This window comes from Rhinoderma darwinii, unplaced genomic scaffold, assembly GCF_050947455.1.
Source record: "Rhinoderma darwinii isolate aRhiDar2 unplaced genomic scaffold, aRhiDar2.hap1 Scaffold_662, whole genome shotgun sequence".
Taxonomy (NCBI): Eukaryota; Metazoa; Chordata; class Amphibia; order Anura; family Rhinodermatidae; genus Rhinoderma; species Rhinoderma darwinii.
Genome location: NW_027464219.1, coordinates 71,658 through 89,094, shown reverse-complemented (window position 1 = coordinate 89,094; position 17,437 = coordinate 71,658). Strand labels below are relative to the sequence as shown.

The following is a 17,437-nucleotide window of genomic DNA, read 5'->3' as shown; positions in this document are numbered from 1 at the left end:
CAGACCCCATTGTTTTCCTTTCCATCTGCATGTTCTCAAATCTTCATCAGCAATTTCAATCCATCAGTATATCTCTAGGTATTTTTTATGGAAATCTTCTTGAAGAGATTTTATTATTTATATACCTGTGCGGGTGATGTTACTCTCCTCGTCGAACCACCGCCACTGCTGTCCTCTACATAGCAGCAAGCAGGAGCTCTGCTACATCTTAAAGAGACAGGCCTTTGTCAGCTGGTCAGTGCTCCACCTGTGGCAGATCACCTCTGATTAGATAAACTGGCTCAGAACTGCCCCATCGTCCCTGAGTAACAAGAGTCTTTGGATCTAGTCCATTTCTAAAGGAGTTTGTAATTTGCCACTTTGGATGTGACCCCGGCTGTTTCCTAGCTCAACCTTGGGATGATCACTGCCTGCCCTGCGTCTGTCTATCTGCCCTCACGAGTATCTGCCCTGTATCTGTCTATCCTCCCGCCTGACCTATATCTATCTGTCTATCTTCCCGCCTGACCTATATCTATCTGTCTATCCTCCCGCCTGACTTCTATCTATCTGTCTATCCTCCCGCCTGACCTATATCTATCTGTCTATCCTCCCGCCTGACCTATATCTATCTGTCTATCCTCCCGCCTGACCTATATCTATCTGTCTATCTTCCCGCCTGACCTATATCTATCTGTCTATCTTCCCGCTTGTCTTATATCTATCTGTCTATCTTCCCGCCTGACCTATATCTATCTGTCTATCTTCCCGCCTGTCCTATATCTATCTGTCTATCTTCCCGCCTGTCCTATATCTATCTGTCTATCTTCCCGCCTGTCCTATATCTATTGGTTTATCTTCCCGCCTGACCTATATCTATCTGTCTATCTTCCCGCCTGACCTATATCTATCTGTCTATCCTCCCGCCTGACCTATATCTATCTGTCTATCTTCCCGCCTGACTTATATCTATCTGTCTATCCTCCCGCCTGACATATCTATCTGTCTATCCTCCCGCCTGACGTATCTATCTGTCCATCCTCCCGCTTGACCTATATCTATCTGTCTATCCTCCCGCCTTTACCAACTTTATTACTAATTACAACACCGGTAACAAATTGCTTAGAACGATTTTAAAAAAACATTGTCACATTTTAAAGAACGATCCAGTTCTCAGGGATCTTATTCCGGACAATCCTATTATAACCTTTAGGAGATCTCAGACCTTGGGTAACATTTTGGCCCCTCGTAGACTCCGGAGCAAATCCAAAAATACCCTCTAGAGATAGTTTTCTTCCCACACTATGTGGTTCATACAAATGTGGGCCGCCCAGATGCCTCTGTTGTAACAATATTACTCAGAAATGTGTCCACTTTCGGTCATCGGTGACATCAGACTTTCCCTGTACAGACCTTCTTCAATTGTAAAAGTGACTCTGTAATGTTCCTTCTGCAATGTCCTTGTAGTTTACAGTATATTGTCAGGACCAGGCAGAGCTCACACAACAGGATAAACCAACATCCATCCAATGTCAAACACTTTACTAATATTCATCGCTGCAATTTTGACTCTATCGAGATCTCTCCGATCCAACAAATCTCACCAGATACAGCGAATAGATTTATTAGATTAAAACAATGCGAACATTTCTGGATTTTCATTTTCTGCTGCTCACACCCTGGGGGACTTCATGATATTACAGGGACGTCCCTGGACTGAGATGACTCTTCCCGTTCTATTCCCTTCGTATGTCGCCACCATTTTCTGTAGGATTATACCACACTGAAATCTTTATATTGTCTATGTTTTGGGCTGTGTGTATATACTGATGTATTTGCTTTCACTGCAACCCCTCCCTTCATAAAGGAGAACCCACACAACATTATAATTATCACATAACGTCTATATCTACTTCTCATTTCGTTTGTATTCCTTCAGCTAAACAATTCATCTTGCGATCGAGGCTTTAAACCTTCTACTTCCCTTATTCTGTAGTCCGATAGCGGAGTAATCCTCCCCGGCCGCTCCGCAGCTCTTCCTCCCTTCATTCCCCGTGGCGGTCTGTTACCATGACGACAGCGACGCGACTCCGGAACGGCGCTGTAACATTCCTTCGCGGTGTCCATCGTATATCATTCTGTTTCCAGCGATACTAAGTGAGCGACACTTGTTCCATTCACCTTTAGTGTAACTTCTGAGTAACTCATTTACAGTTCGCTCCTCCTTTTGTATTTATAGGTTATATTTATCTTTTTAATCTACACGGTCTTTTTTACTTGAACGGCTTCTTATTCAGACTTGCCATTTCTCACTCATTTTACTATATTGGTTTTAATGATGATTTTATGGCTATTTCCTGTTATTCTTTCAATCACTAATGTATGACGTCATCGCTGATCTTTGACCTGCACAGATTTGGCGCTTCTTCTTTTTTTCTCCTGCTTAATTCTATGTGCTGTATATAAGCTGCAATAATCCGTGGGATTCTGCTGGGCCGGATGAAGACATCAGTTCGATGTTGTAACGCGCAGCTTATCTATTAATAAAACAGATCTATTTATTTATTTATTTATAGACTTCGATGTTTTAAACTTCATCTCAGCAGCGCCGTTATAGGTCCAATTTTGGTCTTTTTCTCACTTATTCTGGCGGTAACAATCCCTGCTCCCGGATCGGACTTTGGCAGCAGCTATTTCCATATCTACCCATGCCCGCATCAGGGTTGTGCCTGACCAAGCAAAACTCTTATAGGTGACCTTATACCTCACCTTTTGTTGTTTTTTTCCTTTAACCCCTTAGTGACCAGCCCATTTTAGGCCCTAATGACCAAGATATTTTATTCGTTTTTCTATAGTCGCATTCAAAGCGCTATAACTTTTTTCGTCTACATAGCTGTATGAGGACTTGTTTTTTGCGGGATTAGTTGTACTTTTTAATGGCACCATTTTAAGGTACATATTTTTTTATTAACTTTTATTAACTTCTTTTGGGGGGATTATAAAAAAAAACTGAAATTCCGCCATTGTTCTATGCGTTTTTAAATTGACGCCGTTCACTGTGCGGCGTAGATAACATGTTACCTTTATTCTATGGGTCGGTACGATTACGGCGATACCACATATGTGGAGGTTTTTTTATGTTTTACGACTTTTGCACAATAAAAACACTTTTGAACTAAAATGATTTGTTTTTGCCTCGTCGCTTTCCAAGAGCCGTAACTTCTTTATTTTTCCATCAATGCAGTGATTTTTTGGCCTTGTTTTCTGCGGGACGAGACGTAGTTTTGAATGGTTCTGTTTTGGGGTGTATGGAACTTATTGATTCATTTTTATGATGACTTTTTTGGGGGGCAATGGAAAAAAATTGCAATTTCGCCATTGTTTTTTGCAGGTTTTTTTACGGTGTTCGCCTTGCGGTTTAAATTACATATTAACTTTATTAATGGAGTCATTACGTTCGCGGCGATACCACATATGTGTACTTTTATTCATTTTTTACACTTTTACTAAATAAAACCACTTTTTATGGGAAAAAATGTTTTCTGTTTTTTTTTTTACTGTAATTTTTATTAATAATCTTTATTTTACTTTGATGACTTATTTTATTAGTCCCGCTCGGGGACTTTACTGTGCGATGTTCCGATCGCTGCTATAATGCTTTGGTATACTTCGTATCAGTGTAAATCTGACAGGCAATCTGTTAGGACGTGCCTCCGGCGCGTCCTAATAGGCATATGTCCAGGGCAGACCTGGGGGCTTTTATCAGTCCCCCGGCTGCCATGACACCCCATCGGAGACCCACGATTGCACTTGCGGGCCGCCGATGGGGGACAGAGGGAGCGCACTCCCTCTGTAAACAAAGTTAAATGCCGCTGTCGCTATTGACGGCGGCATTTAACAGGTTAAACGGCCGCGATCTAAGTAAACTTCGATGGCGGATGTTGGAGCAGGAGCCCGGCTGCTCCAACCCGTGCAGGACTTAGACTAGACTCACGTGAAAAGGCGTCAGCCTAGACTAAGTCCCCTTAGTGACCAACGTGAAAAGGTGTATTGGTGGTCACTAAGGGGTTAAACATTATTTTATCTGCACTATGGTGGCGCCGTGCATTTTTTTTATTTCTCTTCTTTACAGATCACCCTGGAGAAAGAGACCACCAGGAAACTTCCAGGATTATCCCGGTGCTGCCATCAAGAAAGGGACTGAAGCGTTTTATCGGAAATCCTTCAGTTTTCTAGAGAACCAAACTTCTTATCCCAAGTTGTTAGGATCTCCCACTATTCTCCTCTGGTAGGATGCTGGGCCCATATCATCGCTGGAGTACAGGCCGTCAGGGTTCAAGGAAGGGACATTACAGAAACGTAAGGAATCTGAATTGGGTTGGAGACTCGGCTGTAAACTTTCTTGACTTTTCCTACTGGTAAATAAACTCTCAGTTAAATTCCAAGGAAAATCTCATCTTTTATTGGAGCAAGCTTTGATTTTTTGGAATTTATAATCCACCCTAGGCTTGAAAGTATGGAAGATATCTGACTAAATACAGGTCTTCTCCAAATATGGACGATTTTTTAATCGTAGGTAAATCGGACAAAAATATCCCTCTCGTAGATGTGGTGACATTTCTCCTACTATTTTGGTTAACAAACGAGGGGTTATAGAAAATCCAAATGGGAGGGTCTCGAGCTGGAAACGATTCAGTTTGAGGAATATATGGATATGGAGGGGTTAATAAGCGCCATGTAAGGCTATGCTGGCCATAAAGCAGTGGGGGCGCAGAAGATTCCCACTACATCTTACGGTTTTCATTTTAAATTTCTTGTTCAATGTTTTCAAATGAATTATTTTTCTGAAAGATTAGTCTGGTATTTTTTATTTTTTTTATTTATTTTGTACAATGTAAACTCTTCCTCTAGTTTTTTTTTAAATCATTTTGAGTTTTCATCTATGTTTTTCTTTCAAAGAGTTCACTGCCTGCAATGCATGTTGTCTTCTGGTTTCCAGGCAGTCTTACAGCGCGCACCAGCGAAAAGAAAAAAGAACAAAAGAACAAAAGAAATAATTTTTTATATATATATATATATAGGAAATATGACATAGGTACATATCTATATGTCATCTGACCTATCGTCCCACCTACACTGTTTACATATCTCCACTCAATGCTCCATATTTCAACCCTCCCACTAGCACGGTCTCCACCTCGTACTCCAACGTGTTTTGTTCTTTCTGTATTTATGCAGATTACCGGTCCGGTGTACAGGCAATCATTATTTGACAAATTTTATCAACTCACTATTATCCCCTTGTGATGGTGTATTATGTGTGGATTATTGTGAGCCCTCAGCAGAGAGGAATGATTCTGTAATCAGGTACCACAGGTCGTGTCTCCAGCCTATGGACAATCAGATAAGTCAGAGGTGCAGCCACAAGACAAAGTGTCCTCATTGTCCAGTCCCCACAGGGGGTCATCAGGACGCACCACCATCACTCAGCTAGAGACCAGCAAACAAGGGTGATCCAATTATCTACCCCATTGTGTCCTCATCCCTGCTGTGACAATACACACAATAGTACAAAGGACCACAACTCACTTACAGACAGTAGAGATACAAACTAAAGTCATTATAATGATGGTGACTAGAAACTGCCAAGATGTTCCTCCCCTGATGGGTATATAAGGGTGTGTCCTGGGGAGGAGGGGGATCTCCTGGATGTATAATGAGAGCTGAAGCTGTGGCCGGCGCTCTGAGGAGGTTCCTGTGATGATTTTGTTGACTGTGTGTTGTTCCTGCAGTGAACGCGACTTGTTCTGTCAGCATTGGATGCAATAAACCCTGTTGGAGTTGCTCTGTCGTCACTGGCTCTGTTGATCGTGTATTAACCTAACGAACCCCATGACAACTGGTGTCAGAAGTGGGATCAACAGAGTGCAGGAGAGATGGACAGAGGTCTGAACACCAGGATGTCTATCGTGAGGAGAGCAATTGTGTTTTACCAGGAGGCAATGGACTGCCTCGGACCAAAGTCTACAGAAGACATTGAACGCTGGGCTTGGGATAAGGCTCTGACTATGGCAAGGAAGGAATAAGTTCTTGTGCAAGCTCGGGAGTTGTACCAGGAGACCATGGATGTTCTGGGATGTTTGGACTCCAAGGGTGATAAGTTCTGGGACTGGAATTGGTGTCTGTCAACAGTGGAGCGAGAGGCGCCGCAATCTTGGTGTGTACGGCCAGCACAGTGTTAGGGTATGTGCACACACACTAATTACGTCCGTAATATACGGACGTATTTCGGCCCCAAGTTCCGGACCGAACTCAGTGCAGGGAGCCGGGCTCCTAGCATCATAGTTATGTACGATGCTAGGAGTCCCTGCCTCTCTGCAGGACAACTGTCCCGTTCTGTAATCATGTTTTCAGTACGGGACAGTTGTCCTGCAGCGAGGCAGGGACTCCTAGCATCGTACATAACTATGATGCTAGGAGCCCGGCTCCCTGCACTGAGTTCGGTCCGGAACTTGCTGCCGAAATACGTCCGTATATTACGGACGTAATTAGTGTGTGTGCACATACCCTTATAAGGATTGTGCTGCTGCTCCAGGCTCTGATCACTACAGATCTCCAGAGAAAGCTCCAGAGTGTCCTGAGGAGAGTGATGTGAAGTCTGTGGGAAGCTTATACCATAAGACATGGGAGCACCAGGAAGAGGGAAAAGATTCTGAACTTAATTCAGGCCTGGAAGGAATGCATACAGAGGATGTCTATATATCTACAGAAACAAATCCTGTGGATGATGAAGACACAGGAGATATAACTAGTGCTGGTGTGGATGATGAAGACACAGGAGATATAACTAGCACTGGACCTCCTGAAACCTTTAGCACGGAGATCACCAGTGCCAGTTCTGAAAGCCCAACTGAAATTAAGTCACAAGAAATAGCCCCACTAGTGAGCAATGAAGTTTGTGCTTCTCCTGGTGATGTGTTTCCTGCATTCCCTTCATCCCAGGATTTCCAAGAGGTTGAGGAACCCAACTCTATTGTTACCTTGAGGTCTGATTTGTGCTTGTCCAATGATGATGTGGATGTTACAGTCAGTATGGACTCTCCAGGCACACAGTCTTCCAACATGGATGAGGATGACACTGGAGTGTCAGCGAGTTCGAAGGTGGAAGAAGGAGCGTTGGAGGAGCAGGTCTGCGAAGGAAAACAAGACACTGGTCCCAACAGAAGTGGTGACCTTCATGACGGTGAGACTTCAGACCCTTTTCAATTATGGTCCTTGTTTTGTCAAACCGATTTGACTTCTATCTCCCCATCTTCTGCCACCAAATTCTCAGGACTCACTACAATTTTGAACAGTGACTGTATTTTCTGGTATGATCTTTGCCTGGGTGATGGGTCAGATAGTAGGCCAGCATTACCCAATATATTGTGGTGGGTTGCAGTGGGGAGGAATGTGTCTGGATGGACCATGCTGAGTTTGCAGAAACCTGTAAACTGGATAAAAGGTCCCAAGAAACCTCCTCACCCCAGAGACTCCATCTCATGGGCCAGACTATCCTGGAAGCCACTGGATCAGGTCTTCCAAACCTAACAGATGACGTGGAACTTTTGTAGAAATTTCTTGAACTTTGTGATGGTGTTTCCAGACATTGATCTTTGCCTCGGATATAAATGTGCACTGGACTTTCGTTACAGCCGATGGACTGTTCCTATTGAACTGTAATAAGTGGCTTATGAGTGAAGTGGCCAGTGTAGGCCACATGGCCAGCTCACTTATTATATGAGGGGAGAGGTTGTAATGGTGCATTATGTGTGGTTTATTGTGAGCCCTCAGCAGAGAGGAATGACTCTGTAATCAGGTACCACAGGTTGTGTCTCCAGCCTATGGACAATCAGATGAGTCAGAGGTGCAGTCACAAGACATAAAGTGTCCTCATTGTCCAGTCTCCACAGGGGATCATCAGGAGGCACCACCATCACTCAGCTAGAGACCAGCAAACCAAGCAGATCCAATTATCCCCCCCCCCCCCCCCTGTGTCCTCATCCCGGCTGTCTCAATACACATAATAGCACAAAGGACCACAACTCACATACAGACAGTAGAGACACAAACTAAAGTCATTATAATGATGGTGACTAGAAACTGGCAATATCCCCCCCCCCTGAGGGGTATATAAGGGCTTGTCCTGGGGAGGATGGAGATCTCCTGGATGTATAATGAGAGCTGAAGCTGCGGCCAGCGCTCTGGGGATGCTCTTGTGATGATTTTGTGGACTGTGCTGTTCCTGCAGTGAAGGCGACTTGTTCTGTCAGCATTGGATACAATAAACCCTGTTGGAGTTGCCCTGTTGTCACTGGCTCTGCTGATCGTGTATTAAACTAACGAACCCCATGACACCCCTATAAAGGTCTAGCTTTCTTCCCTCCTCCTGACATTATTATCGATTTTGCTGACCGCCTGAACTCCCTCCATCCCCATATTATTCTATTGTATTTTCCCTGCAACGTCATCCACATATTTCAGTCCCATTACATAAAAAGACTTTAGAAGTTTTATTATAGTAACTAGTAAAGCACACAGAATATTTACAGGCTGGACAATTCTACACCGCTCCTGCGCCATGTATCGCTAATTATTGGGTGTTCAGAATCTAGCAGAGCAACAGTCACGTGATTCGGTGACCACACGCAGCAAAAAAAGGGGGAGGGGAATAGATAGCTAGAGGGGCAGACAAATTAGCAGCAGAACATCCCTCAAGCGTAACGTGTGTGAATCGGGGATCGACACAGGACTGTGGGCGGAGTTTCTCTTGCACGAGCCGGTGTCGAACAAAAAAGTGAATTGCAAGAAAACCCGAACTTCCGGCCAAGCAGCTGTACTCAGGAAAAAAATATACGCGTGATGATTTGAAACAGATTATATATTAGTACATAACTATTTACATAGTCTTAAAACCCCTTTAAATCCAGAATTTCTGATTCTAGGGCGGATTGCCCCATGCAGACTACTGCGGCTTTGTTATAAAAAAAACTTTCTGGATCAAAGCAACGAAATTCCAGTCTTAAACCCACGTGCTTCCTGAACGAGCAGCCAGGCTGGCTGAAGAATGTTTAACCTTCCGCCGACCTGGGACCTGGCGGCATTGTTGGTTGGCTCTTCTCTTCTGGTCAGAAGTCAAAACATGAAACCTCTCCCCCTATTCTTTAGAGTCTTTTGTTCCCCTCTCTTTTCCGGACAGATTTATCCTGCCTTGAGGAAACAAAAGTTATTTTAAAAGAGGCGAAAAGAGGCGAAAAGAGGCAGTTGGGAACCCCTCTATATGTGGCTTACTCTAAAATATCATCATAGATCGGGCCGAAAAGAACCACATATACCGAAGTCTGCCGAAAAGGCCGCTGATTTTTGGAAAGTGGGAACGGAAGCAAGAATGGGATCTCTGGAGCACTTATTGCTCTTTTAGATGGAGCGATTATTGTATGAATTTTCATATAATCGTTCGAATGGAAGAAATGAAATCGGCATGTGGAATAGCGTGCAACGATCAAACGACGAATCATAAATCTTTGTTTTTCCGTGGATCACATCTACTTGAGTGAAATATTATCGTTAGTCTTTGCCACATCCCTCCATGTAATCAGAAATCTCCCAGTCGTTAGCAGATCAGAGATGAAGCGTGCCTTGTGTTCGAGCTTGGTTTGCAGTCACAACTAAACAAAAAAAATCTTTAGCGATCATTGTTGTGTAATAGTCGGTTTTTATTAAAGCAAAAATCTCCCGATATCACCGCTCGTTCATGGAAGAATATCTGCCCAATTAATAGGGCGCCAAGTTGCGATTCCAGCTGATCAAGCCAAATGATAAGGGATCTCGCTGTGCAGCTGGCTGTGATGTTGGATTTATAAGGAATGTGCCACCAGAAAACGACCTGGTCTTTAAATGACATTTTCAAGTTAAGCTTTTAGGAATATTTGGTAATTTTTTTTTATTTCTAGATCATTATCTAGATTAGAAAAAAAAATCCTAAAATCTTGACGTTTTTACTCTGGCCACTGAACCATACAATAGATTGAAACTTCATGTTCCGTGAAGATCACTACTCATCATCATCATCAGAGGCAGGATTACACTGACAGGTAACACCTATACATAAAGAACACAGAATCCACCATTCATAATAGACTGATCCTTCCTGTTCTGTAGAGATCACTTCTCAGCATCATCTCATTATCATCACAGGCAGGATTACACGGACAGGTAACACCTATATATAGAGAACACAGAATCCACCATTCATAATAGACTGACCCTTCCTGTTCTGTAGAGATCACTTCTCAGCATCATCTCATTATCATCACAGGCAGGATTACACGGACAGGTAACACCTATATATATAGAGAACACAGAATCCACCATTCATAATAGACTGACCCTTCCTGTTCTGTAGAGATCACTTCTCAGAATCATCTCATTATCATCACAGGCAGGATTACACGGACAGGTAACACCTATATATAGAGAACACAGAATCCACCATTCATAATAGACTGACCCTTCCTGTTCTGTAGAGATCACTTCTCAGCATCATCTCATTATCACAGGCAGGATTACACATACAGGTAACACCTATATATAGAGAACACAGAATCCACCATTCATAATAGACTGACCCTTCCTGTTCTGTAGAGATCACTTCTAAGCATCATCTCATTATCATCACAGGCAGGATTACACGGACAGGTAACACCTATATATATAGAGAACACAGAATCCACCATTCATAATACACTGACCCTTCCTGTTCTGTAGAGATCACTTCTAAGCAGTCATTATAGGTCCATGACGCAGATCCTCTCTCTGTGCGGTTAAAAGTAAAACATTTTTTAACTTTCCAATTTTTCTCGGTGACTACTTTAATTTCCTGAGGTAGCCCCCATTTTTCTACTAACAAGTAGAAGATCTGATTGCTCCGGCAGCCATTCCCCAGATGTAACGGATTTCTGCTGAAGAAGTCGCCTCTACATTCTCTCAGGTGATAAAACAGGATTCTCTGTCCAGAAGAAAAACTCTGCCGCTACATTCTGAAGTGATGGGTCCAGCCTTCGTGGTGGAGGAAGACTACGGTACTGTGGTCATGTGATCGGATATTTTCCCATGGAAGTTTTTGATCACCGGTTTTGCTCTTTGAAGCCCCAGTTTGACAGCTTCCAGTTCTCTGTAATTGAATGAACTTTTTTTTTATTTTTTGGATTGTAAAACAAGTTTAGGAACCTAAGCGCCCCATCCTATATCCGCCCCCAATTAATACAAGAGACTCCATTTTTTTTATATATTTTTTTTCTTTTTCTCCTTCATTCTCGAAACCTTTTGACCGAGAGAAATAAGAAATTTAATTTTTCTGTTCCATAGAGAATAATCTTGTGGCGAGGCCTGACGTGAGCGCGACTCGGAGGTCACATGCTTTCATTGTCCGCAGGCACGACAGGGCTTTCCCTTATAGAAACATTTTCTCCTCTTTTGGAAGGAAAAGACCTTTTGAGAGATCGGATCTCCAGAATTATTTTTCGATGGATGGATATATATCTCATTTTCTCCATTTATAACCCATCCTGGATGTTATACGAGGGCAAATGTCACTATTACATGCTCCTGAAGTTCTTGTGCCCAGTCCCCTATTGGAAGAAGATCAAGTACAGGATGATATTGATGTTGGACAATCTCAGGTAGGTCACAATCTTGGTCTTCTGAAATAATTCTGGGGAGTTGATGAAATCCTAAATGGCCGGGCTGTAAACTGGAAGTATAAGGTGATATAATATTAGGGCCAATCTAAAGAATTTTTGATACACGGGATGAATGGAAAGAGGAGAAGAAGCGTCTTGAAAGCCTAACAGTTGCCTTACCAAATTCTTTTTTATGGGAACGGTGGACATGATGGATTTCATTCCGAATCGGTGGTACCTGACAAATGTGTTTTGGTAGCTCAGATTCCTTATCATTCTGAACGTACTATAGGTTCCCTTACAGGAAGCCATGAACAGTGCCCTCGTGTCTTTCTTCTGTGGTTAGAACATCCACCATCCCCATGTCTAGCAACTTTTAGACCCTTTTTCAAATTCTTCTCGATGTTTTATTTAAGGTTGTGATGTCAGGACAAATCCTCTTGGAAAATATGAGGCAAAGTTAACGCACCTTCCTTCCACTGGTTTGCCTCCTTTATGGCGTCAATGTTTGTTCTGTCGATTATTGGTGGAACTGAACTGGGTAGTCTCCCCTTTCCCCCTTCTGGGGGTCGCTCCACCTACCCGACTTGCCCTTGTAATCCTGGTTGTGGGATCTTTGTCCCATGAAGGGCCTTCTTTTCAATCGGTGGCCTTCACCAGGATCTTATCCAAAGCTGGACCAAACACATACTTCCCCTAGAAAGGAATGGAGAATTTTGGCTTTGAAACTGTATCCGTTGACCAAGAGCCCTTCTGACTTCCATTGGATCCCTCAATTGTGTGGAATACTGAAAGGGAAGGGCCATCTTCTGAGCCACTTATGCCACATGAATATCTATTTCTGGGGCTTCGTCAAAAATGTTTTTATCCTTAAAGTCAAACAGGTAACTATTTTTCATTCCCCCTAAAAACTGTAAGACGTATTTTAGGAGTCTCTTATTCCTCCAGGATTACCTCTGACATTTGCACGAAGGGGAAAAACTCTTCCTGGTTCGGAGGCCTGCAAACATCTTATCTTGTATTGTTCTCGGGTTCTTTTCCCTCTGTATACATTGTTGTTTTTTTAACCAATCAGCATCTTCAGAAGAAAAGTAGTTGTTTTTATCCCCATCATCCACACCTGATGATCACCTTCCTCTAAATGAGACCCTTCATCACTAGATACAGAATTCACCTGGAGCTTAGACCACAGAGAATGATTTGCTAAATACATCACGGCTGTTTTCTTCCAGAAACAGCGCCACTCTTGTCTATGTCCTGTGTGTGGTACTGCAGATCGCCCTGAGCTGTAATACCATACACAGCCCATAGCCAAGAGTGCTGCTTTTTCTGGAAGAAAAGAGGCCTTTTTTGCTTCAAAATCTTATACAAGTCCTTTAAAGAGGCTGTCACCAGATTATAAGTGTCCTGTCTCCTACATAATGTGATCAGTGCTGTAATGTAGATAACAGTGGTCCTAGTAATAAGGAGGCTGTCACCAGATAATAAGTGGCCTATCTTGTACATGATGTGATCGGCGCTGTAATGTAGATAACAGTGGTCCTAGTAATAAAGAGGCTGTCACATTATAAGTGGCCTATATTGTACATGATGTGATCGACGCTGTAATGTAGATAACAGTGGTCCTAGTAATAAAGAGGCTGTCACCAGATTATAAGTGTCCTGTCTCCTACATAATGTGATCAGTGCTGTAATGTAGATAACAGTGGTCCTAGTAATAAAGAGGCTGTCACCACATTATAAGTGGCCTATAGTGTACATGATGTGATCGACGCTGTAATGTAGAGAACAGTGGCCCTAGTAATAAAGAGGCTGTCACCACATTATAAGTGGCCTATATTGTACATGATGTGATCGACGCTGTAATGTAGATAACAGTGGTCCTAGTAATAAAGAGGCTGTCACCACATTATAAGTGGCCTATATTGTACATGATGTGATCGACGCTGTAATGTAGATAACAGTGGTCCTAGTAATAAAGAGGCTGTCACCACATTATAAGTGGCCTATAGTGTACATGATGTGATCGGCGCTGTAATGTAGATTACAGCAGTGTTTTTTATTTAGAAAAACTATCATTTTTGACGGAGTTATGACCTATTTTAGCTTTATGCTAATGAGTTTCTTAATGGACAACTGGTTGAGTTTTAATTTTTGGCCAAGTGGGCGTTGTACAGAGGAGTGTATGACACGGACCAATCAGAGACCAATCAGCGTCATACACTTCTCTCCATTCATTTACACTGCACATAGTAATATAGCTAGATCACTATGTGCAGTCACATAAACACAGTATAACATTACTTTAGTGTCCTGATAATGAATATACATCGCCTCCAGCCAGGACACAATGTTTATTCACAATCCTGACACTTCGCTAACGTTTGTGAGATTTACAGCAAGACAAGCATAATCTCGTTTTAAATTACGGTTTACAGTGTAATCTCGCGAGATTACGCTTGCCTTGCTGTAAATCTCACAGAAACGTTAGCGAAGTGTCAGGATTCTGAATAGACATCGTGTCCTGGCTGGAGGGAATGTATATTCATTATCAGGACACTAAAGTAATGTTATACTGTGTTTATGTGACTGCACATAGTGATCTAGCTATATCACTATGTGCAGTGTAAATGAATGGAGAGAAGTGTATGACGCTGATTGGTCACTGATTGGTCAGCGTCATACACTCCTCTCCCCAACGCCCACTTGGTCATATAGTAAAACTCGCCCAGTTGTCCATTGAGAAACTCATAAGCATAAAGCTAAAATAGGTCATAACTCCGTCAAAAATGATCGTTTTTCTAAATAAAAAACACTGCTGTAATCTACATTACAGCGCCGATCACATCATGTACAATATAGGCCACTTATAATGTGGTGACAGCCTCTTTATTACTGGGACCACTGTTATATACATTACAGCACCGATCACATCATGTACACTATAGGCCACTTATAATGTGGTGACAGCCTCTTTATTACTAGGACCACTGTTATCTACATTACAGCGCCGATCACATCATGTACACTATAGGCCACTTATAATCTGGTGACAGCCTCTTTATTACTAGGACCACTGTTATATACATTACAGCGCCGATCACATCATGTACAATATAGGCCACTTATAATGTGGTGACAGCCTCTTTATTACTAGGACCACTGTTATCTACATTACAGCGCCGATCACATCATGTACAATATAGGCCACTTATAATGTGACAGCCTCTTTATTACTAGGACCACTGTTATCTACATTACAGCGCCAATCACATCATGTACAATATAGGACACTTATAATCTGGTGACAGAGCCTCTTTAGGACTATTGCATTAGCAGTCCCGTCCCCCCACATCTTGCAGTAAGGGATACAACAGAATTTCAGAAGGCGCAGTAAATTCTGCAGACTGACAGACACCGTGGGAAGTTTACATGTTAACGACTGCAAGTTATAAATAACGAATAACAATAATGAATCAGTGAACGAGATGTGATCGGCTGTGCTGACCAAGGATTTATTGTGATGGTGGGATCACCACATGCAAGGTCTACACAGTACATGAACAGTGATCAGTATAACAGGACAGTCACATAGACAGCAGCCAGATGTGTGGTCACCACGGATGAGGCGTTAATATCCCATCCACAGCAGGTTCTCACATTCAGATAATACACTGACACGATACAGTCCTACAACAATGCGCACAGTACCGAGGAATCACAAACTGCATGATGTCGGAGAAACGCTCCGTCTCAGGAGGACAGCATTGGGTTGGTCCTCTCTCTTTATTTCATTGCTTTTCTTATCAGCCAAAAACAGGTCTGTAAAATTCATGAAAATATGTTGAAAACCTTAAAGGGGAAAGCAAAAGGACATTGTAAACAATAGGTTGTCAGGTGCCAAAGACTCAAGAGGACAAACAAAAGTGCATCAAAGACCCACTAAAATGGATCAGATAAAAAAAAAAATCCTTTACATTTTCCACATTTATAAAAACCCCCAATTTTTTTTTATTAATGCTTCAACCTATAGCCAACACTCCAATGAAATCCCTCTGCCTCCAAAAAAAATAATTCCTGCAGAGTATCATCCAATAATCGGGGATCAGTCACATCAATCATAAAAGTGTCCTATGACGAAGACATTAATATTATATAGAACCTCCTGCCGAGAACGCCACATCATCCAGTAACTCCACTATAGAAGTCTGGTGAAGAACAGGAGCACCGGTCACATCCATCATAAGGGTCCTATGACGAAGACATGAATATTATACAGAACCTCCTGCCGAGAACGCCACATCATCCAGTAACCCACTATAGAAGTCTGGTGAAGAACAGGAGCACCGGTCACATCAATCATAAGGGTCCTATGACGAAGACATCAATATTATACAGAACCTCCTGCCGAGAACGCCACATCATCCAGTAACTCCACTATAGAAGTCTGGTGAAGAACAGGAGCACCTGTCACATCAATCATAAGGGTCCTATGACGAAGACATTAATATTATACAGAACCTCCTGCCGAGAACGCCACATCATCCAGTAACTCCACTATAGAAGTCTGGTGAAGAACAGGAGCACCGGTCACATCAATCATAAGTGCCCTATGACAAAGACATGAATATTATACAGAACCTCCCGCCGAGAACGCCACATCATCCAGTAACTCCACTATAGAAGTCTGGTGAAGAACAGGAGCACCGGTCACATCAATCATAAGGGTCCTATGACAAAGACATGAATATTATACAGAACCTCCTGCCGAGAACGCCACATTATACAGTAACCCACTATAGAAGTCTGGTGAAGAGCAGGAGCACCGGTCACATCAATCATAAGGGTCCTATGACAAAGACATTAATATTATACAGAACCTCCCGCCGAGAACGCCACATCATACAGTAACGCCACTATAGAAGTCTGGTGAGGGGGATGAGCTCGAGTCCCAGGTCTATTATACATCCTTATGTCTTCGATGAGGCCTTTATTTATTGCATTATCTCGCCCTAATTAATAAATTAAAGCATTAGCCATAGAGAATTTTATGTACAACTTCTTTACACACTAAGCTACAAAGCAGAAGAAGATGCAGAGGTCTCCCTGGTACTCCCGGGTCACTCCCTCATTAATTACAATGGGGAATTGGCCGGATAATGGCAGCCTTGGTCCTTACTCCCGGATTGAGTATTGGGAACCTTGGCCTGTAGTGTTTGGAGTCTCTCCGTTGCTCAAGTGGTGAGGATCGCTCCAGTAAACAGGACATCGTCTTCACTGAAGACAGCACGAGTCCTTCTCCTTGTCCTCCTCTTCCTCCGGGGAGTCCTCCTCTTCCTCACTCTGCACAGTAAATGCATCTTGGTCTTGAAGTCTCTCTCGCAGTTCCATAACAATGTCGCGGCTCTCGCTCATCGGAAGATTACTCAAGTAATATTGAGGGGCAAACTCCACCAACCTGCAACAACACAAGTTAAAGAGCTGAAGAAAACTGAGAAGAGATGATGCTTAATGTGTGCAGTCCCCACCATCCCGTCCATGCACCTACAGATTACAAGCTCACGTCTTATTCAGAAGAAAACCTCAGCACAAACTCCTTAGTTAAGATGGTCCCACACCCAAAGATGACCTTGACATAATTCTGTCTTTGGAGGATCCTGGCCATGACATTAGATGGAAATAAATCACTCTGGTGGACAATCCAGAGAAATTTCTAAAAAAGAGTCGGCCAATACAGC

General features: G+C 42.7%; 1 protein-coding gene across 2 annotated transcripts in view; it reads right to left on the bottom strand.

Annotated features, from left to right (window-relative positions):
- Positions 1-15,184: 15,184 nt before the first annotated feature.
- Positions 15,185-17,437, bottom strand: part of DQX1 (DEAQ-box RNA dependent ATPase 1) — a 62,869-nt gene continuing 60,616 nt past the window's right edge. For both annotated transcript variants that reach the window (XM_075849085.1, XM_075849086.1), the window contains one exon: positions 15,185-17,157. In XM_075849085.1, the coding sequence (XP_075705200.1) occupies positions 16,974-17,157 (184 nt within the window). In that variant the 3' untranslated portion in view covers positions 15,185-16,973. The remainder of the gene's footprint in view (positions 17,158-17,437) is intronic.